At 50.2% G+C, this 23,358-nt stretch overlaps 1 protein-coding gene across 1 annotated transcript; it reads right to left on the reverse strand.

Moving 5' to 3' along the window:
* Positions 1-336: 336 nt before the first annotated feature.
* On the reverse strand, positions 337-12,643 carry LOC718629 (inactive serine protease 39). Its single transcript, XM_015109802.3, has 6 exons — positions 12,629-12,643; positions 12,239-12,298; positions 4,934-4,957; positions 4,234-4,558; positions 3,379-3,565; positions 337-970 (listed from the first exon to the last, which is right to left on the reverse strand). The coding sequence occupies exons 1-6, from the start codon at positions 12,641-12,643 to the stop codon at positions 670-672; spliced, it is 912 nt and encodes a 303-aa protein (XP_014965288.3). The 3' UTR covers positions 337-669.
* Between the last annotated feature and the right edge of the window lie 10,715 nt (positions 12,644-23,358).

Genomic DNA, 23,358 nt, shown 5'->3' on the forward strand with positions numbered 1-23,358 from the left:
ACCTAACATTTCTTCCCTCTCAGTCTACAAATATACAAATATATGACAAATATGCCAGGCGAGCAGCGAGGTTCACATCCACAGAGGTGAGTGTTCTTCAGACATAAACACCTGGGCCGAGGACAGACCTGCTCTCTCTTTTTTGTTTTTGAGACAGAGTCTTGCTCTGTTGCCCAGCTGGAGTGCGGTGGTGCAATCTCGGCTCACTGCAACCTCTGCCTCCCTGGTTCAAGCGATTCTCCTGCCTCAGCCTTCCCAGTAGCTGGGATTACAGGCACCCGCCTCCACGCCCAGTTAATTTTTTTGTGTGTGTGTATATATATATATATATATATAGTTTTTTTTTTTTTTTAAGTAGAGATAGGGTTTCACCATATTGACCAGGATGGTCTTGATCTCTTGACCTCGTAATCTGCCCACCTCGGTCTCCCAAAGTGCTGGGATTACAGGCGTGAGCCACGGCACCCGCAGGCCTACTCTTACTTGCTACTGATGCCCAGCACCTTCCACCGCCATGGAAGCTCCAGGGCGCTTGGTGAGGCCCTGGAGGAGGTCAGACCGCAGCAGGCCCTTGTCGTCAGGGTGGAGTCAGTAACATTCAGAACCAGGGAACCCTGAATGGCTCAGAGTCAAAGAGCCCAAGTGCCTGCCTCCAAAAGCGGGAGATGCTCAGGCCACTTGACTGCACTGCTCACCATCCTCGGTGACCATTCCCCAACCAGATATCCAGCAGGAGCTGTCAGGGGCCAACGACGTGGTGGGTTCCGGAAGGCAGGCGGGGAGGATGTGGGAGCTGAATTCCACAGGACGGTGCAGTTGCAGCAGGGTGATGTCACTCCCCATGCGGTGCCACTTGTTATAGTCAGCGTGCACCATGATCCTGTTCACTGTCATCTGCCGGCTGTGCTCTGTGGGATGGCTTAGCTGGTTGTACCCAAGTAGGATCCGGTAATCAGATGGGTTAGTGGACCTGTTGTGGGGAGGCTCCTCTGAGTGCTGGGCCGGCACCCTCACCCCAGCTGCCCACCTGGCAGGCACCCAGACCCCACCGTCACTCTGGGGTTACTCTCTCCTCCCTTCCTCATGTCAGAGAGCCCTGCTTTGGTCTTGACAAGAGCTTAGGGGCCTTCGGGACACTTGGCCAGGGATGATTCCTGTGGCTTTCTCAGCATGCCCCAGACTCAAAGGAGTCGAGAATCTTAGTGCAGAAAACACTGGGGGTGCATTACGTCACCCCTTCATTTCAGAAGAGAAGAGACTTGGCTCATTCCTAGCTCTGACCAGAACCCTCCTGGGGCCCCATGACCTCCAGTAATTCTCGAAGACCGTATTTCCCTAGCCAGTATGCTCCACCCCCTTCTCCCCAGTCCTCGTGCACCACCATCTCCAAGGCTGCCCCACCTGGTGACGGGAACTCAGCAGGTATTGGTGGAGCACATGGAGGAGTTCATGGAACTGAACTTGTTTCCAGAAAACAAGTGACTTTCCAACCCACAGGTCCTGGCTGTATGGTCCTCCTCCCCCCACATGCCTGCATCCACCTCCCCAAAGGCCTCTCCTGCTCCGAGCCGCTGTCTGGCGCAGGGTCTACCATGGTCCTGGGCTTGTGCCTACCTTTCCTGACAGGATGAGAAGCCTCAGGGTGGGGCTTGCATCTCTGTGTACCGCACAATGGGCCTGACTTGAGGCCTGGCACCCGCGGGTGCTGAATAAATGAGTGGGATCTGAGGAGGATGCTACAGCCAGCTATGTCCAAAGCTCTGGCTTCCTGGCTCAGAATTTGACATCCTCCGCGACTCCCTCAGAGCACACAGCAAGCCCAGGAAGCACTGGAGGAGTAACTCAGTCTCCTGACCCTCTCTGCCTCATACCTCCTGGGACAGAGGCCGTCTGTTTCATCTTTCACTCTCGTCTGTGGGGACGGTGGCACATAATTCTCCAGAAGTGACAAAACCCCCCTGGCTGGACATAATGTGCCAGCATGTGTGGGTAGCCAGGACGTAGGGGAGCCTTCGGCAAGTGTTCCCTGGACAGCCTGCAATGAGCCCTGGCTAGAAGGGGCCAGGCACTCGACTATGCATGCCTGGCCCTGGGAAGCCCTGGAACTGTCACTCTGTCTCATCACCTGAAGCGTGTGTCAAGTGTGTGTGACCTGGGATGCTGCACACCCACTACCACTTACACAAGAAAAACCGAGGCCCACTGAGATTGTGTGGATGGCCTAGAGCTGGGCAAGATGCAGAAACCAAAGCTCACATTGACTGGAACATCAGGATTTTGATTCCTAAAGTTTACAGCAGATGGAGAGTGGGCTGGAGGTGGTTCCCTTTAGAAATAAAGTCTGTTTTCCTCTATTTATTGATAATCCCAATTAGAGTGGATTAATTTTCATTTAGCTATTTATTTTATTTTGTTCTATTTTATTTTATTTTTGAGACAAGATCTGGCTTTGTGGCCCAGGCTGGAATGCAGTGGCACAACCACATTTCACTGCAGCCTCAACCTCCCTGGGCTCAGGTGATCCTCCTGCCTCAGCCTCCTCAGTAGCAGGGACCACAGGCATGCCCCGTCATATTTGGCTGATTTTTTATTTTTAGTAGAGATGGAGTTTTGCCATGTTGCCCAGGCTGGTCTTGAACTCTTGGGCTCAAGCAATCCACCCGCCTTGGCCTCCTAAAGTGCTGGGATTACAGGTGTGAGCCACCGTGACAGGCCTTAACTATTTATTTATTTTTACTTTTAATTATTTACTTATTTTCAGACAGGGTCTCATCGTGTCGCCTGGGGTGGGGTGCAATGGTGTGATCACAGTCACTGCAGCCTTGGCCTCCCAGGCTCAAGTGATTCTCCCGCGTAGCTGGGAGTACAGGCGCACACCACCAGGCCTGGCTAAATTTTGTAATTTTTGTAGCGATGAGGTGTCACTATGTTGCCCAGGCTGATCTGGAATTCCCGGACTCATACAATCCTCCCACCTCAGCCTCCCGAAGTACTAGGATTACAGGTGTGAGCCATCACACCCGGCTCCATTTAGCTGTTTCAAAGTCATGTGCGTGTAATGAGACAACCACACCATCTTAGCAGGTTGACCAATGTGGGGTGGAGTGGCGGGGGGGGGGGTGGGGGGGAGCCCAACCCCAGAGTGAGAGATGAGGTAGGATCCTTTGCCTGGGAGATGCCACACACTTGGTCAGGAGACTGGAGCAGTCTGATGGGCAGGGACAGCATTCCAGGCACAGGGCACTGCTGGGTCAAAGGCAGGACACCCGGGGGCAGCAAACTGTCCCAGAACAAAGCCTACAAAGAAAAGGCTGCGCCCTCACTTCAGGCTTCCCTCTCGAGTGCCCTCCCACAGCAGGGCCTTGAGGGAAGATGCACCTTTGGAAGCAGTGAGCAGCAGAGGCCACCCAGTTGCTGTCGATGAGGGCAGCTCCGCAGATGTGCCTGCCTAGATAGAGTAGACTGGCCTGCCATGGCCACCGCTCAGGTTCCGCCCTCTGGCCTCCGAAGATCTTCCCGGTGGGCCTCCCGGAGGAATTCCCGCTGAATCTGGTCTTCCCACACACTGTGGAGACAGCCCAGCAATGAGGGGCCTGCATGAAGGACGCCAGCCCCTGGTGCCCCCAAATGTCAGGATCAACAGGACCCGGGGCCGCCGTGCCCCTCCTCTCACTTCACAGGAGGGACATGTCCAAGGCTCAGGGTGAAGCCACGCGGCCCATGGGACAGCACCACCTGGATGACCCGGGAACACACAGCCCAAGGCCCCCTGTCAGGGGCGACGGCCGGTGGGGCTGGGGGGTGAGCACTGGGCCCGGCTTCTCCCAGGCTTCATGCCGTGTGTGTTGGCGCAGAGGCTGCAGAAGGGATGCACCGCTCCACCGCGCGGCCCCTAAGCGGCTGTGCCCTCCCTTCCCGGCCCAGTGCGCCCCCAGACTGAAGCGAACCAGAGACACTCCGCCCACAGTCCTGTCTGCAGTAGCATTTCCCCATCCTGGAAATGAGGGTGTGTGGGGCGCTGGACTGCAGAGGCCTGAGATCCAGCCCGGCAGGGCCAGCGCGGGAGCCCCATCCTCTCCGCTCCTTCCAAGGCGCCTTCCTCCCAGGGCCCGGGAGCCAGACCTGCCCGGCCGGGCCTTCCGGGCGGGTGTCCGCGTCGGGCGGCAGGGCAGGGCCACGAGAGGCAGGCGACCTCCGCTCCTCGCTCCGTCCGGACCACCCCCGCCCGCTCACCTGCAGAGAGGGACGAGGTGGACGGGAAGCGCAGCAGCAGGAGGAGCGGCCAGAGGATCGCGGCGGCCAGCGCGCAGGGTCCCAGCCGGCCCGGGCCTGAGCGCTCTGCCCCCGCGTCCCTCATCCGGCCGGTGGCCTGGGCGTCCCCAACGGGGCGCAGAGCGCGGCGCGTGGCCAACCGCGGGGCTCCGGGAAACCGCCCGCGGCCATCGGGGTGCTGGGACCGGATCCCAGGCGGGCGGGTGTGGGGAGCCCGGGCTCGTGGGAGGCAGGGGTCACTGGGAACCCCCAGAGCGTCACAGGGCCCTTCCCTCCAGGGACTCCACTGTGCAGAGGAGACACGAAGGCAACTATGGCCCAAGCGCAGAAATACACAGTAATGGTGAGAGGGCGAGTGCTTACATCATGTCATCAAGCATTTCCAGCTTGATTTCCGAGTTTAACCCACTCCTCCACAAGGACCCCGGCCCTGGGATTAGGTCAGGCCCACCAGGGACAATATAATATCCTTTTCTTAAACTCCAGCATGCCACAGTCGTGAGAGGCCTGTGCCGTCTCAGTCACAGGTCCCTCCACACTCAACAGGAGGGTCATAGACAACAGCTGGGTGGCAGGGAGTCATCTGAGAACTCTGCCTAACACAACCTCCGGCCTCCAGTGACGCATGTCCCTCCCAATCCCCAGAATGCATTCAGCATACCTCAAGGTTACCAAGAGCCTCATCCTGTTACCGGAACAGGGCCTGATTCAGACATGAAGAGAGGAATTCGGGCGGTCCATAAAGTGAAAGCACGTTTCTTAAGAAAGTAAAGGAATAAAAGAATGGCTACTCCACAGGCAGTTGCCCATTTTTATGGTTATTTCTTGATTATATGCTAAACAAGGGGTGGATTATTCATGAGTTTCCAGGGAAAGGGATGGACAGTTACCAGAACTGAGAGTTCCTCCCTCTTTCAGACCATATAGGGTGACTTCGTGACCTTGCGGTAAACTGTCATGGCACTGGTGGGAGTGTCTCTGAGCATGCTAATGTATTATAACTAGCATATAATGAGCATTGAGGACCACCAGAAGTCACTCTCATCACCATCTGGGCTTTGGTGGGTATTGGCTGGCTCCTTTACCCCAACCTATTTTAACAAGATCTTTATGACTTGTATCTTTTGCCTACCTCCTATCTCATTCTGTGACTTAGAATACCTAACCTCCTGGGGGCCGGGCATGGTGACTCCCACCTGTAATCCCAGCACTTTGGGAGGCCAAGGTGGGCAGATCACCTGAGATCAGGAGTTCCAGACCAGCCTGGCCAACATGGTGAAACCCCGTCTCTAATAAAGATACAAAAATTAGCAAGGCATGGTGGCAGGTGTCTGTAGTCCCAGCTACTTGGGAGGCTAAGGCAGAATAGCTTGGACCTGGGAGGCAGAGGTTGCAGCAAGCCGAGATCATACCACTGCACTCCAGCCTGGGTGACAGCTAGACTTTTTAAAAAAAAAAAAAAAAAAAGGCCGGGCGCGGTAGCTCACGCCTGTAATTCCAGCACTTTGGGAGGCTGAGACGGGCGGATCACAAAGTCAGAGATTGAGACCATCCTGGCTAACAAGGTGAAGCCCCATCTCTACTAAAAAATACAAAAACATAGCCGGGGGTGGTGGCAGGTGCCTGTAGTCCCAGCTACTCGGGAGGCTGAGGCAGGAGAATGGCATGAACCTGGGAGGCGGAGCTTGCAGCCAAGATTGAGCCACTGCACTCCAGCCTGGGCAACAGAGCGGCAAGACTCCGTCTCAAAGAAAAAAAAAAAAAAAGCCTAACCTCTTGGGAATGCAGCCCAGTAGGTCTCAACCTCCTTTTACCGGCCCCTATTCAAGATGGAGTTGCTCTGGTTCAAACGCCTCTGGCAATCTCATTAGAGTCTCAGCTTAAAATTCAAAATCTCATCATCTACATCTAAATAGAATTATCTCATCAGCTCAAAATCCACAATGTCATCATTTTTAAATACTTCAGATGGAATATGGATCAGGTTCCCGGCTGTAATCTGCTAAATACAGCTCTTGAGCACAATTCTTCCTGACCTGTGGACCTATGAAACGAAAGAAACTTCCTACCCCAACATTCTGCACATACAGTGATAAGACGGGCACAGCATAATGCTCAAAAGGAGGTTGGGGGAATGGACAGTAAAAAGCAGTGACTAGTCCATAGCAGCTTTTATATCCTTCTGGAACAAACTCCATTAGGTTTCAAGGCCTGGGAGAAAATCCTGTGGCTCTCAGCTCGGGTCATCCTTCCTTTTTCATGCTAAGTAGCACGTTTGCATCCAAGTAGTTCTACTGCCTTGCTTCCTGCAAGTGGAATTCTGGGGGCCTTCTTTCATTGTGTACTTTCCCTGTCCCTGTCAGTATGAGCTGGGAATGTTCTGCTGAAATAAACATCTCAAGAACCTCATAGTCCTTGTGTGTTTCACCAGTTTCACTTCATTAGATAAAGTCACATGCACAATCTTTTTGAGATAGTCCCTCCTCCACCTGGCCTCCTGCTGAGATGGCAACGTCCTTGGGGCCCTCTGTTGTGACTATACCTCAATGTCTTGAAAGGGCCCTTGGATGGACTGACTATTCTGACCTCTTGGTCTTTCTGGGGTCTTAGCAGAACATTAGAGTGTCAGACTTTTCTCTGTGCCATGGTTTCAGCGACCATCTCTGACTTTTAGCATCTTTTGACATCTGGAGAGGCTAAGAATTTTTGAAACCCTCCAGTCCTGATTCCTTTTGGTTTAGCAGTTCTTCCCTCAGTTTATCCCTCTTCCTTCACATTTTGCTATAAGTAGCAAGAAGAAACCAGGTAGGACCTCAAAGCGTTGCTTAGAAATCTCCTAAGCCACATGAAACTGCCTTTGCCAAATTATAACTGTAAGAGAAATCTGACATAGTTGACTCCATCTTGCTTTTGACCTCCAAGCTGTCCTTGGTCATTCCTGGGGCTAAGCCAAGCTAACTTTAAGAATAATTTAGTTTATAGTTTAATTTGAAAGCAAGGATAATAATAGTTCCTCCCTAAAACTAATCCCTTCCTTGCTCAGGGACTGAAAACCACCTTTGGTAAGATTAATGAAAGGCCACAAGAATAGGATTATGGGAGGGGACTGAATTCTGATAAGGTAGGCATAGTTTCTATAATCCCTTACAGCTCAGGAGTCATATAGCCAGAGGTCACAAGATTTGTGACTCTCCCAATTGCTCCTATAATGTCACTATTGTAGAACCTGAGATTTTTTTTTTTTTCCGGCTTTTTTCAGACTGACCCCACCTGAACTTGTGACTCATGACTCAAATGGCCCTGTGGTCCCACCCAGAGGTGGACTCAGTGCACAGGGACCATTTTCCACACCTCTGTAATTTTCATCACCAACCAATCAGCTGCACTTATTCCCTAACCCTCCTGCCCATCAATTGTCCATAAAATCTCCTGGCTTCTGAGCCTACAGGGAGACCAATTTGAGTGAGAACGCCAGTTCTCCTGTGTGAGCTGGGCCCTGGTCAATGAAAGTCTTTCTCTACTGCAACAGCACGGTCTCAGGAGTTTGATTCTGTCTGCGCAGCAGGCAGGAAGAACCTATCTGGCAATTACACATACGTGCAAATGGGCCCCTGAAAGTTTGCTCCCCACACAGCAGCGGGAAACAGTTTCTGCTGTGACACCATCAGGACCTACCCCATTTCCGGTAGCATACCCCCCACCTGCTAAGCTGTCAACCACAGAAGCCTTAAAGTCTATATTTCTATGCACAGTCTATCCAAGGAAATAGAGGCCTTCTCTAAGGTAATTCAAGTTTTTTTTTTTTTTTTTTTTGAGACGGAGTCTCGCTCTGTCACCCAGGCTGGAGTGCAGTGGCGCGATCTCGGCTCACTGCAAGCTCCGCCTCCCAGGTTCACGCCATTCTCCTGCCTCAGCCTCCTGAGTAGCTGGGACCACAGGCACCCGCCACCACGCCCGGCTAATTTTTTTGTATTTTTAGTAGTGACGAGGTTTCACCGTGTTAGCCAGGATGGTCTTGATCTCCTGACCTCTTGATCCGCCCTCCTCGGCCTCCCAAAGTGCTGGGATTACAGGCGTGAGCCACTGCGCCCGGCCGGTAATTCAAGTTTTTTAAATGATGTTCCTCAAAATATTTCCAGGCCCTACCCACTGCCCAGTTCCAAAACTACTGGCATATTTTGAAATGTTTCTTATAGCAGCACCTCATTCCTGGAACCAAAATTCCTATTAGTGTTCTGTTGCTGTGAAAGTTTTAACCTCATGGCTTAAAACAACACAAATACATGACCATGCCATGCCATGGGTAAGAACTCTGTCATGGCCCGACTTGGTTCTCTGCTGAAGGTCTCATGCTCAAGATGTCGACTGGCCACAAGCTCTCTGAAGGCTCTGCAGAAGAATTTGCCTTCCAGCCCATTTAGGTTGTTGGCAAAATTCCGTTTCTTGCAGTTGAATGACTGAGGCAGGCGTTTGCTAGTTGGGAGCCACTGTCAACGCCTAGAGGCCACTTGGCTGCTTCCCACAGGCCCTCTCACAATACCGCAGCTTCCTCCTTCAGGGACAGCCTCAGGATCTCTTGCATCAAATCCTTCCTAGGCTTTGAATCTCTGACTTCTCTTGTCTGTGACCTCTAGACCCAGATACAAAGGACTCCCATGATTTGGTCAGAACTTTCAAGGACATCACCCTTCCTTAATCAATAATCTCCCTTTCTTAAAGTGCCATGTGATTAACACAGTCACGAGACTGATAGCCCATTATATTCACAGTCCCTCCCACCCTTGCAGGGAGGAATTATATACGATGTGGGTTGTTGAGGGTTATCTTAGAATTCTCCCTACCACAGTCTCCTCTGAGACAGATTCTGCCAATGCAGACACAAGAGTTTCATTCAAAAGCTCAAGCTCTAGCAGAAGATGCAGAAAAGTAAATTGATAATTTCCTTTTTTTAATTTTTTTTTTTTTTTTTGAGACAGAGTCTTGCTCTGTTGCCCTGGCTGGAGTGCAGTGGCACTATCTCGGCTCACTGTAACCTCTACCTCCTGGACTCAAGCCATTCTCCTGCCTCAGCCTCCCAAGTAGCTGGGATTATAGGCACATGCCACCATGCCCAGCTATATTTTGTATTATTAGTAGAGATAGGGTTTCACTATGTTGGCCAAGCTGGTCTCGAACTCCTGACCTCAGGTGATCCGCCCACCTGGGCCTCCCAAACTGCTGGGATTATAGGCATGAGCCACTGTGCTCAACCCGTTTGTTTGTTTGTTTGTTTTTAAACAGTTTCACTCTTGTAGCCCAGACTGGGGTGCAATGGTGCGATCTTGGCTCACTGCAATCTCTGCTTCTTGGGTCCTGGGTTCAAGGCTGGTCTTGAACTCCTGACCTCAGCCGATCCACCCACCTCGGTCTCCTAAAGTGCTGGGATTACAGGAGTGAGCCACTGCACCCGACCAAGGGATGATTTCAATGTATTGTGAAAAGAACCAGAATAAACACAGGCACAAGAGTCTCAAGTTTACACATGGAATAATAATGTGTTTTTCTAATGTATCTACTTTCTTTTTTTTTTTTTTTTTTTTTTTGAGACGGAGTCTCGCTCTGTCGCTCGGGCTGGAGTGCAGTGGCCGGATCTCAGCTCACTGCAAGCTCCGCCTCCCGGGTTAACGCCATTTTCCTGCCTCAGCCTCCTGTGTAGCTGGGACTACAGGCGCCCACCACCTCCCCCGGCTAGTTTTTTGTATTTTTTAGTAGAGACGGGGTTTCACCGTGTTAGCCAGGATAGTCTTGATCTCCTGACCTCGTGATCCGCCCGTCTCGGCCTCCCAAAGTGCTGGGATTAGAGGCTTGAGCCACTGCGCCCGGCCAATGTATCTACTTTCATCTACCCTTTAAAAAAACACTTGATCTTTTTATACTCTCTGAACTGTTTTTTTTTCTTTGTAAATCATACATCTGGTAAGAGGTTAATATCCAGAATATTTTCTTTTTAAACTTCTACAACTGAACAACAAAAATCAAAGAACCCAATTCAAAAACTGGCAAAGGACTTGAATAGACATTTATTTTTATTTTATTTTTTGAGACAGAGTTTCGCTCTTGTTGCCCAGGCTGGAGTGCAGCGGTGTGATCCTGGCTCACTGCAACCTCTGCCTCCCAGGTCCAAGTTGTTCTCCTGCCTCAGCCTCCTGAGTAGCTGGGATTACAGGCGCCTGCCACCACCCCCAGCCAATTTTTTTTGTATTTTTAGTAGAGACAGATTTCACCATATTGGCCAGGCTTGTCTTGAACTCCTGACCTCAGGTGATCCACGCGCTTCGGCCTCCTAAAGTGCTGGGATTACAGGCGTGAGTCACTGCATCCGGCCTTGAATAGACATTTCTCTAAAAAGGATATACAAATAGCCAATAACATATAAAAAGATGCTCAACATCACTAAACATTAGGGAAATGCAAATGAAAACAGTGAGATACCACCTCACATCCATTGAAAACACAGAAAATAAAAACTGTTGGCGAGGACGTAGAGAAAGCAGACCCTGTGCCTGCTGTTGGCGAGGATGTAGAGAAAGCGGAACCTGTGCCTGCTGTTGGAAATCGAAAACGGTGCAGATGCGGTGAATGCCAGTTCCTCAAACAATTGAACATCAAATTAAAAAATAAAACTTCAACTTCACTGAACATTTAAACATAAAAGTTTGGCAGTTCCTCGAAAAATTAAACAGAATTACCCTTTGGTCCGCAATTCTGCTTCGGGGTATACACCCGGAAGTATTGAAAGCAAGGTCTTGAAGTGACAACTGTCTGCCTAGAAGCATCACTCACAAAGCCCAGAGGTGGAATCAGCCCAAGCCTCCGTGTGTAGACGAATGGATACATAAAACGTGGTACAGTCTTCACCCTTGAAAAGGAATGAAATTCTGATGCATAATACAACGGCTGAACTTTAAAGACGTTACATTAAGTGAAAGAAGGCAGCCACACCAGCACAGGCACTATGGGGCTCCACTCCCATTAGTTGTGTCTCGAGAGGCCCCCAGAGGCCAGAGAACTAGAGACAGGAAGTAGAATGGTGGGAGCTGGAGGGAGGGGAATGTGGGGTTTGTGTTGAATGGGGGCCGAGTGTCAGTCTGGGAAGATGAAAAAGTCCTGGAGATGGACGGTGGTGACGGCTGCCCAACAGTGTGAATGTACTTCATGCCACTGAACTGTACACTTAAAACTGGTTAAAATGCAAATTTATGTTATGTATATTTTACCACAATTTTAAAAAACTGGAAAAAAGTAATGCGTCCCTCTCTAGTATGGCCAGAGGTGTAGAGGATGAGACTGAGAGTTGTATAGGGAAGCTGGAGGGGTAGGCAAGGCAAGAAGCCTGAGGGTGGCTGCAGAGGAGGAGCCCAATGTGGGGTGTGGAAGTGTCACACAGGGTGGGTGACACTGGGTGGGGCCGAAACACACTAGGCAGGTGGCTGAGGACAAAGGTGGCCTGGCCCCGGAAAGCTGCAGAAACACTGTCTTCAGGGAGGTGAAAGGGGCTTTGGAGAGCTGGGGTGCTGGAATGCACTGCCCACCATCTGGGCTGTTCCTCAGGCATCCAGGGACCCACCTCCCACACCACGTCACCTCACAATGATGTACATTGTCAGTTTGAGACGAGGAGCCTGAAGCCAAGGACAACCCACCTCATGTGGGGAGCATGGGTGTGGGCGGGCCTGCCGGCCACCTGCCCCTCTTTGTCCTGCTGTTGGCCCTCAGCATGACCCCACCTGCCTGGCCCAAGCTGCTCCCAAGGGAGCGCAGAAGACAGCTATTGTTCAGTCTGGATATGGGACAGGGTTGCCAAGTCACAAGCTGGGTGGGCCTACAGAGTAGGAGGTTCCCAGTGACAGCCTATAGTGCTGTGAGCAGAGGAGGGACTCCAGGCAGGCTGTGGGCACCCCGTGGAGCAAGTGCCCTGAGGCCTCACAGCCACCCCTGCGCTCCCCCTCACAGACGCGGTGCCGGCATCACCCAGTGGCACAGTGACCTGCAGGCAGGGTCAGGGCAGCACTGGGCCTCAGCAGAAGGGCTCTGGTGACCACTACCCCCACGGCCTCTCTCCACAGGCTCGAGGTGCCAAGGGGCTGTGCTCTCCCATGCCATGCCCTGCATACCAGACCAGACAGTGCCTTCCTCTTCTCCTTGCACGCTCACCACCAGATGGATTTTTCCTGTCCCTGTTCTCCAGGAATAAGTTGCTCTGAGCTTGCCACCAGGTGGCATCGTGAAACTGTTTTACAAGGGCCTAATCAGCTAAACTCACAGCCCCAGACTCTGAACTGGTACCTACTCTTCCCTCCCTCAGCAGCCTGTTTACCTGTGGCTCCCGCATCCCCTCCAAGCCATCCACACCATCCCAGACCCGCAGGAGTGTCCCGTGTCTCCTCCGCCCCTCGGGAGGGGACGCTCACTCTGGGAATCCCTTTAGCGCTCAGGGGGGACTTTCAAGTTCGTTCTCCTCCTCTGTGGGTCCCCGGGTGTGCCAGCCACCTTTCTCACTGTGTTCATCAGTGTTCTCCAGAGGCACAGAACTAACACATGAAAGGGCATTTATTGAGAAGAACTGACTCACACGATCCCAGGGTGAAGTCCCATGACAGGCTGTCTGCAAGCTGAGGAGCAGGGAAGCCAGTAGTGGCTCAGTCCGAGTCCAAAAACCTGAGAAGTAGGGAAGCCAAGAGTGCAGCCTTCAGTCTGTGGCCGAAGGCCTGAGAACTCTGGCAAACCACTGGTGTAAGTCTAAGAGTCCAGAAGCTGAAGAACCAGGAGTCTGATGTTCGAGGGTATGAAGCATTCAGCAGGGAAGAAGGATGAAGCCTGGGAGACTCGGCAAGTCAGCTTCCTCCACCTTCTTCTGCCTGCTTTTTCTCGCCATGCTGGCAGCTGATTGGATGGTGCCCACCCACATTGTAGGTGGGTCTTCCTCTCCCAGTCCACTGACTCACATGTGAATCTCTGCTGGCAACACCCAGAAACACCCAGAAACAATACTTTGCATCCTTCAGTCCAATCAAGTTGACACTTAATATTAACCACTAACTATCACATTCACCTTCCCTGCTGCTCTGCAAGCACCCTTGGGGCAGAGGCCACATCTCACTCGTGTTGCCAAAGGCCTGGGCGGTGGGAGATGTTGCTCCCTGAGGCCTCTGTGGCTGCCTCCTCCTCCCCAGCCACGGTGATGGGGCTGCCGGAAGGCAGTGACTGCCCTCCATTCCAGAGCCATGTTGTTGCAGGATCAGGAAGAACAGAGGGGTAGGGCTGAGGGGTGCGGCCCCACGCTGCGCAACCCCGTGCAGGGCCTACCCTCTGAGACTGAGGTTGGTATCACATGGTCCCCTGATGCCTTCAGATCATCTACAGGAGTGCAGACTATGTTCCATTCTGTGTTGAGAGTGAGGGGTGCCGGTACCATGTTGTCTGAGAGGGGAAAGTGCTCTTCCTCTTTGGAGGCAGTTCCAGAGGACTCGGGTCACCGATGTTGAAGGCAAAGTATCTCTTCCCTCCTCAGCTATATTTGAAGAAACCTTCAGGGCCTGCCTTGACAGAGCAGGTTCCAGTAAGTGGCAGGTGAAGACACCTGGAGAAGTGGGGCCATCCACTCCTGCTGGCATCAGATGTGCTGGTGCTACAGGGATGGTGACGACAGTTGACTGTCCTACCACATGACCAGGCGGGGAACACAGCTCCTTGTGCTACCTGTAACGCAACACATCTAGATCCAACCAGTAACCCTCCTTCTCAGTGCTGAGGGTCCGTCTCCAAAGTGGTGCCTGAATGAACTTAGCAAACCTGATAGCACTTGACGGGAGACTGGCCCACCCTGGAGGGCCTAGGCTCCTCCGAGGGTCCCCTGGCCACTCCAGCAGGGCCTTCTCACACGCTGCTGGGAGTGTGGAGTAGATGCCGTGGAGGGCAAAGCAGCACATCTCGCACAGCTGACCATGCGATTCCTCCTGCTAGAAAAACATCCTAGGTGAACATTCAGACTCCTCCACCTAGCAACCTTGTCACTGCCCTGCTGGTAAGACTGGAAAAAAGCAAAAGCATCCATCAGAGAACAGCGGCGAAATAAGTGGTGAGGTGCCCAGAGAAGGGAACGCTGCAGAGCATTTTCGTAGAATGAACTAGGCTTGTGAATGGCAACAACATTGGCCCGGAAGGTAGGATGTTGAGTGGAAAACGCCAGCAGTAGAATGAAGCAACCATACCAAATACAGAATAAATGCTATATATAGTTCAGGGACTGTGTATTTGCAGCAAAATTAAAAAACACGGGCAGGAGGAAGATATGGTAACTCCGGGGTGGATACTGCACAGGGAGGGAGAGAATAGGCCAGAGGATGCGGACAAAGGGGTCTGTAACTGTATGTGAGAGGCTTTGCTATGTTAAAAAATGTATACAGTATGTAATATATGTTTACATGTAAATATATTTATATCTAGTTATATGTAACATAAAACGTTATATAAAAATAATTGGAAGCTCGCCAGACACAGTGGCTCACACCTGTAATATCAGCACTTTGGGAGGCCGAGGCAGGTGGATCACTTGAGGTCAGGAGTTCAAGACCAGCTTGGCTAACATGGCGAAACCCCATTTCTACTAAAAATAAAAAAATTAGCCGGGCATGGTGGCACACACCTGTAATCCCAGCTACTTGGGAGGCTGAGGCAGGAGAATTGCTTGAACACGGGAGGTGGAGCTTGCAGTGAGCCGAGAGTGTACCACTGTACTCCAGCCTGGGCGACAGAGCGAGACTCTGTCTCAAATAAGAATAATAATAATTGGAAGCAAATATGGCAAAATGTGAACATTTGCTAATCCTGGATAGTGGGTCCATGAGTGTCTGCTAATCCTAGTCTGCATTTCTCAGTGTATTTCAAATACTTCACGGTGCTAATAAAAGAACAAAGTGTTTGCTATAAAAATTTTTTTTTCTAGAGATGGAGTCTCACTCTGTCACCCAGGTTGGAGATAACCCCAATTTCCTGGGCTCAAGCGATCCTCCTGCCTCAGCTTCCCAAGCAGCTGGGACTACAGGCATGCGTCACCAGGTATGGCTAAGTTTTTAATTTTTAATTTTTATTTTTGGAGAGACAGAATCTCATTATGTTGTCCAGGCTATTCTCAGACTCATAACCTCAAACTTCTGGCCTCAAGTGATCCTCCTGCCTCGGGCTTCCAAAGTGCTGGGATTACAGGGGTGAGCCACCATGCCCAGCCTTTTCAGTATATTTGAAATAAATAGGACACAGTGCTAATAAAAGAGTGCTTACAAAGCGTTTGCTGTAAATTAATCTTTTTTTTTTTTTTTAAGACGAGTCTCACTATGTTGCCAGGCTGGAGTGCAGTGGCGCTATCTCGGCTCACTGCAACCTTCAACTCCCTGGTTCAAGTGATTCTTCTGCCTCAGCGTCCCTAGTAGCTGGGATTACAGGCACACACCACCACATCCGGCTAATTTTTGTATTTTTAGTAGAGATGGGGTTTCACCATGTTGGTTAGGATGGTCTCGATCTCCTGATCTTGTGATCCACCCGCCTCGGCCTCCCAAAGTGCTGGGATTACAGGCATGAACCACCGCGCCCGGCCAATTAATCTTTAAAGTTAAATGAACACAACAGGCTGGGACCTGCATGGTAGGACTGCTCCAGGCAGAGGGGCAGTGCGTAGGTGGACTCTGGGCTGGGCATGGGCGGGGTGTGCTGAGCAGAAGACAGCGGGTGGGGCAGCTGCCGCCCTGCAGGGAGGGTAGCCACAGGGCTTGACAACAGACCAGGACAGCTGGGATGACTTTAATTATCATCCAGACTTTATGGACCTTCGGGAGGCTTCAGTGGGGGTGGACATGGTGGTCAGAAGAGAAATATGGTCATCGACTAAAAAGGCTTTTCGTTTTCTTTTTTTTTTTTTTGAGACAGAGTCTCACTCTGTTGCCCAGGCTGGAGTGCAGTGGCATGATTGCGGCTCACTGCAAGCACCGCCTCTCAGGTTCACGCCATTCTCCTGCCTCAGCCTCCCGAGTAGCTGGGACTACAGGTGCTGCCACCATGCCCAGCTAATTTTTTGTATTTTTAGTGGAGATGGGGTTTCACCGTGTTAGCCAGGATGGTCTCGATCTCCTGACCTCGTGATTAGCCCGCCTCGGCCTCCCAAAGTGCTGGGATTACAGGCGTGAGCCACCGCGCCCGGCCTGAAGAGGCTTTTCAAAGGCTTCACATGTGTGCTAAAATCCAATAAAATAAACTCCACCACTCAAGTCAATGGATAAATAAAAAGTCGCTCTGCCATGAGGAGAAGGGTGATAGAGGAGCTAGTGTGTGGAGGAGCAGAGCCCACGCACACTAGGAGGAGCGGGAGGCGGGCCAGTTGCATGTCGGGAAGAAGGACCAAATGCCATTATCATCCTTGCCAGCGCCCCTAGGTGCATACAATCATTATATTTATCCTTCTCAGAACTGACTGGGCACCGCTCTGAGCCAGCAGTCACCATGTGAAGTGGGATTGGGGCATGGGGCCAAAGAGACCCAGCCCGGCCAGGAGCTCAGTGTGGTAAAGGGGATCAGGCCAGAAATTGAAATGGGGGGGGAAATATTGGGGGGCTCTGGGAGCTGTCAGAATTAGTTTATCTTAAGCAGTACATATTACTTATTTTTTAAAATCCAGGTTTAACCAAGAGATGCAGCAACATTCCAATATCCTTTGATACGGATTGGAAATCTCATTGTAAAGATGTCAATACGCTCAAGATCTCTCAGATCTCCAGGAACGTTCCAGAAAAGCGTCATACCTCTGACACTCCTGATCAATTTAGAACCTGGCTTTGGAGGAGCACTCCTCTTCTCTACCTCTGGCCCATCACAAGGACACCTCCCTCTGCTTCCAGGACTCCTCCAGCCCCTCGTCTACCTGGATGTTCACTCTATCCTTGCAGATGCTGCGTTTAGTCTTGTTGCTCTGCAGTTTAAGTTGCTTCTCTCTACCTTCCTGTCACAGCCAAGGGAGCCCACGTGAAATGCCATGGCATGGCCCTGGCCTCTGCTCAAACTGAGTCTTTGGCCTCAGATTTCCCTCTCACCTTTTCCCCCAATTTAAATCCGCTGGTCTTAAAGACAAGCCATTTTAATCTTCAGTCTGGCATTTACCTCTCTGCACAATAGGCACTGAGGGTACGCTGGTGGGCAGGACAGACACAGCCTCTGCCTTCATGGAGCTGGTCCTCATAGCAAGCTTAGGCATAAACCACACATTAAACATTAAGAAAAATTGTAGTAAATGGTGTAAGAGGAATAAAGGGCAACATATGAGTACAGGCATACCTTAGTGCATACAAGGTATGTACCGTAATAACTGATGAAGGTGGCTACACTAAACAACAAATTTTCCATGTAGATGAAACAGCTTTCTGTTGAAAGAAGATGCCGCCAGCCTGAGTAACATGGAGAAACTCCTTCTCTACTAAAATACAGAAAACAAAACCAGGCCGTGTGTGGTGTCTCACGCCTGTAATCCCTGCACTTTGGGAGGCTGAGGCGGGCAGATCACAAGGTCAGGAGACTGAGACCATCCTGGCTAACATGGTGAAACCCCGTCTCTACTAAAAATACAAAAAATTAGCTGTGCATGGTGGTGGGTGCCTGTAGTCCCAGCTACTCGGGAGGCTGAGGCAGGAGAATGGTGTGAACCCGGGAGGCAGAGCTTGCAGTGAGTGGAGATCGCACCACTGCACTCCAGCCTGGGTGACAGAGTGAGACTCCATTTCAAAAAAAAAAAAAAACCCAGCTAGGCATGATGATGCATGCCTGTAGTCCCAGCTACTGAGGTGGGAGAATCACCTGAGCCTGGGAAGTCAAGGCTGCAGTGAGCTGTGATTACACCACTGCACTCCAGCCTGCATGACGGAAGTGAGACTCTGTCAAAAAAAACAAAAACAAAAAACAAGAAAGAAGATGCCATCTAGGGCTTCCATAGCCAGAGAGAAGTCAATGCCTGGCTTCAAAGTTTCAAATTAACAGACTGACTCTCTTGTTAGGAGTTAGTGCAGCTGGTGACGTTAAGTTGAAGCCAGTGCTTATTTACCCTTCTGAAAATCAGAGGGCCCTTAAGAATTACACTAAATCTACTCTGCCTGTGCTCTATCAATGCAGCAACAAAGCCTGGGTGACAGCACATCGGTTTACAGAATGGTTTACTGAATATTTTAAGCCTGCTGTTGAGACCTACTGCTCAGAAAAAAAGATTCCTTTCAAAATATTACTGCTCATTGACAAGGTGCCTAAGAGCTCTGGTGGAGGTGTATATAAAGAGGTTAAGGTTTATGTGCTTTCTAACACAACATTCATTTTTCAGCCCATGGATCAAGAAGTAATTTCAACTTTTGCCTTACTATTTAAGAAATACATTTCATAAGGCTGTAGCTGCCATAAATAGTGATTCCTTTGATGGAACTGAGCAAAATAAACTGAAAACTTTCTGGAAAGAATTTACCATGTTAAATGCCAATAGGAACATTCATTATTCATGGTAGGAATTCAAAATGTCAACATTAACAGGTGTTTGGAAGAAGTTGTTTTCCACCCCCATGGATAACTTTGAGAGGTTCAAGACTTTGGTGGGGGAAGTAACTGCAGATGTGGTGGAAATAGCAAGAGAGCTAGAATTAGAAGTGGAGTCTGAAGATGTGACTGAATTGTTGGAATCTCATGATCAAACTGTAAGAGATGAGGAGTTGCTTCTTATGAATGAGGAAAGAAAGTGGTTTAATGAGAAATGAATCTACTCTTGGTGAAGATACTGTGAATATTATTGAAATATTACATCCATTTCTTCGATAAGGCAGCAGTAGAACTTGAGAGGATTGACTCCAGATTTGGAAGAATTTCTATTTACTGTAGGTAAAATGCTATCAAACAGCACTGCATGCCATGGAGAAATCTTTCATGAAAAGAAGAGTCAATCAATGCAGCAAATCTCATTGTCGTGTTTTCAGAAATTGCCACAGCCACCCCAGCCTTCAGCAATCACCACCCTGATCAGTCAGCAGTCGTCAACATTGAGGCAAGGCTCTCCACCAGCAAAAAGATGATCACTTGCTGAAGCCTCAGATGATTGTTAGCATTTTTTAGCAAGAAAGTGTTTGAAAATTAGGGTGTATACATTGTTTTTTTAAGACATAGTGCTATTGCACACTTACTAGACTACATTATAGTATAGACATAACTTTTATATGGACTGAGAAACTAAAAAAATCATGTGACTTGCCTTCTTCTGATATTCACTTTATCGTGCTGGTATGGAACCAAACCTGCACTATCTCTGAGGTATGCCTGTATAAAGCAGGGAGTCAAGGTCCATTCTAAGCATCAGGAGACATTTTCCAGAAGAGTCATTCAAACTGAGATCTGGCTGAGCAGAAGTGAAACGTGCAAAGAGGGTAGCAGTGTCACCAGATAACAAAGATTGTGCATTCTTTTTTTTCTCTCTTTTCTTTTTCTTTTCTTTTCTTTTTTTTTTTTTTTTTTTTTTTTTGAGACGGAGTATCCCTCTGTTGCCCAGGCTGGAGTGCTGTGGCACGATCTTGGCTCACTGCAAGCTCTGCCTCCTGGGTTCACGCCATTCTCCTGCCTCAGCCTCCCAAGTAGCTGGGACTACAGGTGCCCACCACTGGGCCCGGCTAATTTTTTGTATTTTTAGTAGAGATGGGGTTTCACCATGGTCTCGATCGCCTGACCTCATGATCGGCCGGCCTCGGCCTCCCAAAGTGCTGGGATTACAGGCACGAGCCATGGCGCCCGGCCTAGGTTGTGCATTCGTTAAGGAGTAGAAGGGATGCAAGAGAGCTGGAGTACAGAGGATTGATGTGGGAGGGACAAGGGATAGTGATATAGTTTGGATGTTTGTCCCATCCAAATCTCATGTTGAAATGTGATTCCAAATGTTGAAGGTGGGGCCTGGGGGAGGTAATTGGATCCTGGGGCAGATCCCATTATTTGGCACCATCCTTTTAGTGATAAGCGAGTTCTCACCCAGTTAATTCATGTGAGATTTGGTTGTTTAAAAGTCTAGGACCTCCCCCCACACCTTGCTTCCACTCTCGCCATGTGACACGCCTTCTCCCCCTTTGCCTTCCACCATGATTATAAGCATCCTGAGGCCCTCACCAGAAGTGGACGCTGGTACCACACTTCCTGTGCCACACAACATGATATGATGGTGGTGATGATGATGGTGATGATGATAATGATGGTGATGATCGTGCTGACGGTGATGATGGTGCTGATGATAGTGATGGTGATGATGATAATGATGGGGTGGTGTTGCTGATGACAGTGATGATGGTAATGACGGTAATGAAGTGCTAATGATAGTGATGATGATAACAGTGATGGATGGTGCTGATGATAGTGATGGTGATGATGATAATGATGGTGGTGGTGGTGCTGATGATAGTGATGATGGTGTTGATGATGATAATGATGGTGGTGGTGGTGCTAATGATAGTGATGATGGTGCTGATGATAGTGATGATGATAATAGTGATGGGTGGTGCTGATGAAGATAGTGATGATAATGATGGTGGTAATAACAATGGTGGTGGTGATGATATGGCTGCTACCGTTTGAATGTGTTTCTTAAACTTCATGTGTTGGAAACTTAATCCCTAATGCAACAGTGTTCAGAGGTGGGGCCTCTAAGAGGTGATTAGGTAATGAGGGCTCTGCCCTCATGAATGAATTAATGGTGTTATAATGGAAGTGAAAGTGGGTTAGTTATCTTGGGAGGGAGTTCTTGATAGAAGGATGAGTTTGGCCTCCTTCCCTTCTCTTTCTCACATGTGCTGTCTTGCCCTTCCACCTTCCATCACGGCATGACGAGCAAGAAGGCCCTGGCAAAAGGCTGGCACCTTGACCTTGAACTTCACAGCCTCAGAAACTATAAGAAATAAATCTGTTTTTTATAAATTACCCAGTCTCAGGTATTCTGTTATAGTAGCGTTAAACAGATTATGACAATGGTGATGGTGGTAATGTGATGATGGTGATGATGACGACGATGAGATAAGGATGAGGGTGATGGTGATAGTGATGAAGACGTGAAGATAATAAAGATGTGTTGACTGATATTGATGGAGATTATGATAATGATGAAGCGTCCAGTACCAATGCCAGCCAGGAAGGTAGAGGTAGAAAGATCATCCAGGAAACAGATGGAGTGAGGATGGAAATAACACAGGATTTGGAGTGAGACATGCCTATTCTCCACCACTTGTTTGTTAGGTGGCCTTAGGAAAATTAATTGGCCTCATATTGAAGTCAATTTCCTGATCCTCGGCAGGGTTCTGGAGGGTGAAAGGAAATGTAAAATGGTACCCAGAATTTGCCAAGTCAGTTCTTTGTGCATTACCTCTGCTACACATGTATGTACCCAGGTGCAATGATGAGGGCCCGGGGGTGGAGATGTTCTCTGCTCCTGCAGCTAGGTCAGGTGACATGGCCAGTTGCTGAGGGACACTGTATTGCTGCCAGGAAACCAAGAACCCCTGTTTAGATAATCCTTTTCAACCTGGTAGTCCTGGCTGCCAGCTGCCTGTAGGAGCTGCTGTGTGATGGGGGGCCCAGCTGGGAGTCTCAGTCACCTCTGCCAGTGCCCAGTGCCTACACTCTGACTGCCCGAGCCTCGACCTGGCACCACAGTGAGTAACTCCTGTCCTGCTGCCACCACTAGGGGACATAGCAACAGGGTCTGCATGTCTCAGGAAAGATGGCTTTTTTTTTTTTTTGAGATGGAGTTTCGCTCTTGCTGTCCAGACTGGAGTGCAATGGCTTGATCTCAGCTCACTGTAACCTCCACCTCCTGGATTCAAGAGATTCTCCTACCTCAGGCTTCTGAGTAGCTGGGATTACAGGCATGTGCTACCATGCCCAGCTAATTTTTATATTTTTAGTAGAAACAGGGTTTCTCCATGTTGATCAGGCTGGTTTCAAACTCCTGACTTCAGGTGATCTGCCCGTCTCGGCCTCCGAAACTGCAAAGTGCTGGGATTACGGGTGTGAGCCACCACACCCCGCCAAAAGATGGCTTCTTCATAACACAGAGGTGACCTTAGGCAAGGCACTGAACCTCCCTGGGCTTCAGTTTCCCACAGAGCAGCATGTCATTTCTGTGAGATGTGCTCAGTGTCTGCACAGAAGGTGTCCCACGGTGAGGCCGTGGGTGGTCACTATTACCTCACCTCAGCGGTAGGGCCCAGGAGCATGTCCGTTCTGTGGTTTAAACATGTTGGCATTAGGCACACCTACAGTCTCAGTTTACCTCCAGCTTCCTAGAGGGCAGGGACACTCCAGCATCCCCAGGCTCTTGAAGTGCTACGGATGGCTGAGATTCGACTTCCAAAGCTATGTTCAGATTCATTAGTCTGTGCTGCACACCCACCCTGCGTCTGCACCCAAGGCCAGCAGGCCGGTCCTGACTCATAAGGACTACAGGAACGGGGGCAGAGGAGTTAAAGGCTGCAGGGTCCTAACCAGGGAGGCCAGCCCTGGGTGACTCCACATTTGGGGTCGATTACAGTGCAGAAACTAAGGGTGGTTCGGAGAAAGCCCATCTTCCCTTCCGGAGGAACGGCAGTGCCATAGGGCGGACCCGCCTCCCTGTCCCCGCCCCTGGCCTGCACTCCCTAGGGGCTCGGTCTGCATTTTCCCAGGAGGGCAGCCCGCATAGGGGACCTCGGCAGGTGACACCAAACTGATATTCCCTTCGGGGCAGCACCTGCGCGGTGCTCTGAGATTGTTTTACGGGCTATTTAAGTCCTAAGATGATTCTCAGCAGGAGGCAGGCTCTGTAGCATCCTAGCGGCTCTTTCACCATGGGAGGTACGCGCTTTCCATTTCCATGACGTTGCTGCTTGTTACCTCGGCCACATTTTTACTGAGGGGTTGTCATTTAACGAGTTTCCCTCTCCTAGGGAATCTGCATTCTAAGACGCCAAAGGCCGGCGAGGGTCGTTCTGCTGGGCTGGACAGCACAGGGAAGCTTGGTCTTGG

This window comes from Macaca mulatta, chromosome 12, assembly GCF_049350105.2.
Source record: "Macaca mulatta isolate MMU2019108-1 chromosome 12, T2T-MMU8v2.0, whole genome shotgun sequence".
Taxonomy (NCBI): domain Eukaryota; kingdom Metazoa; phylum Chordata; class Mammalia; order Primates; family Cercopithecidae; genus Macaca; species Macaca mulatta.

What these genes read in the sequence shown, in the direction of transcription:
- LOC718629 (XM_015109802.3), bottom strand. An exon ending in GGGGGAGCGCAGGGGTGGCT is followed by an intron (nt 4,958 to 12,238) that starts GTGAGGCCTCAG and finishes TTCCGGTAACAG; the next exon opens with GATGAGGCTCTTGGTAACCT. An exon ending in CACCTCGTCCCTCTCTGCAG is followed by an intron (nt 3,566 to 4,233) that starts GTGAGCGGGCGG and finishes CTGTCTCCACAG; the next exon opens with TGTGTGGGAAGACCAGATTC.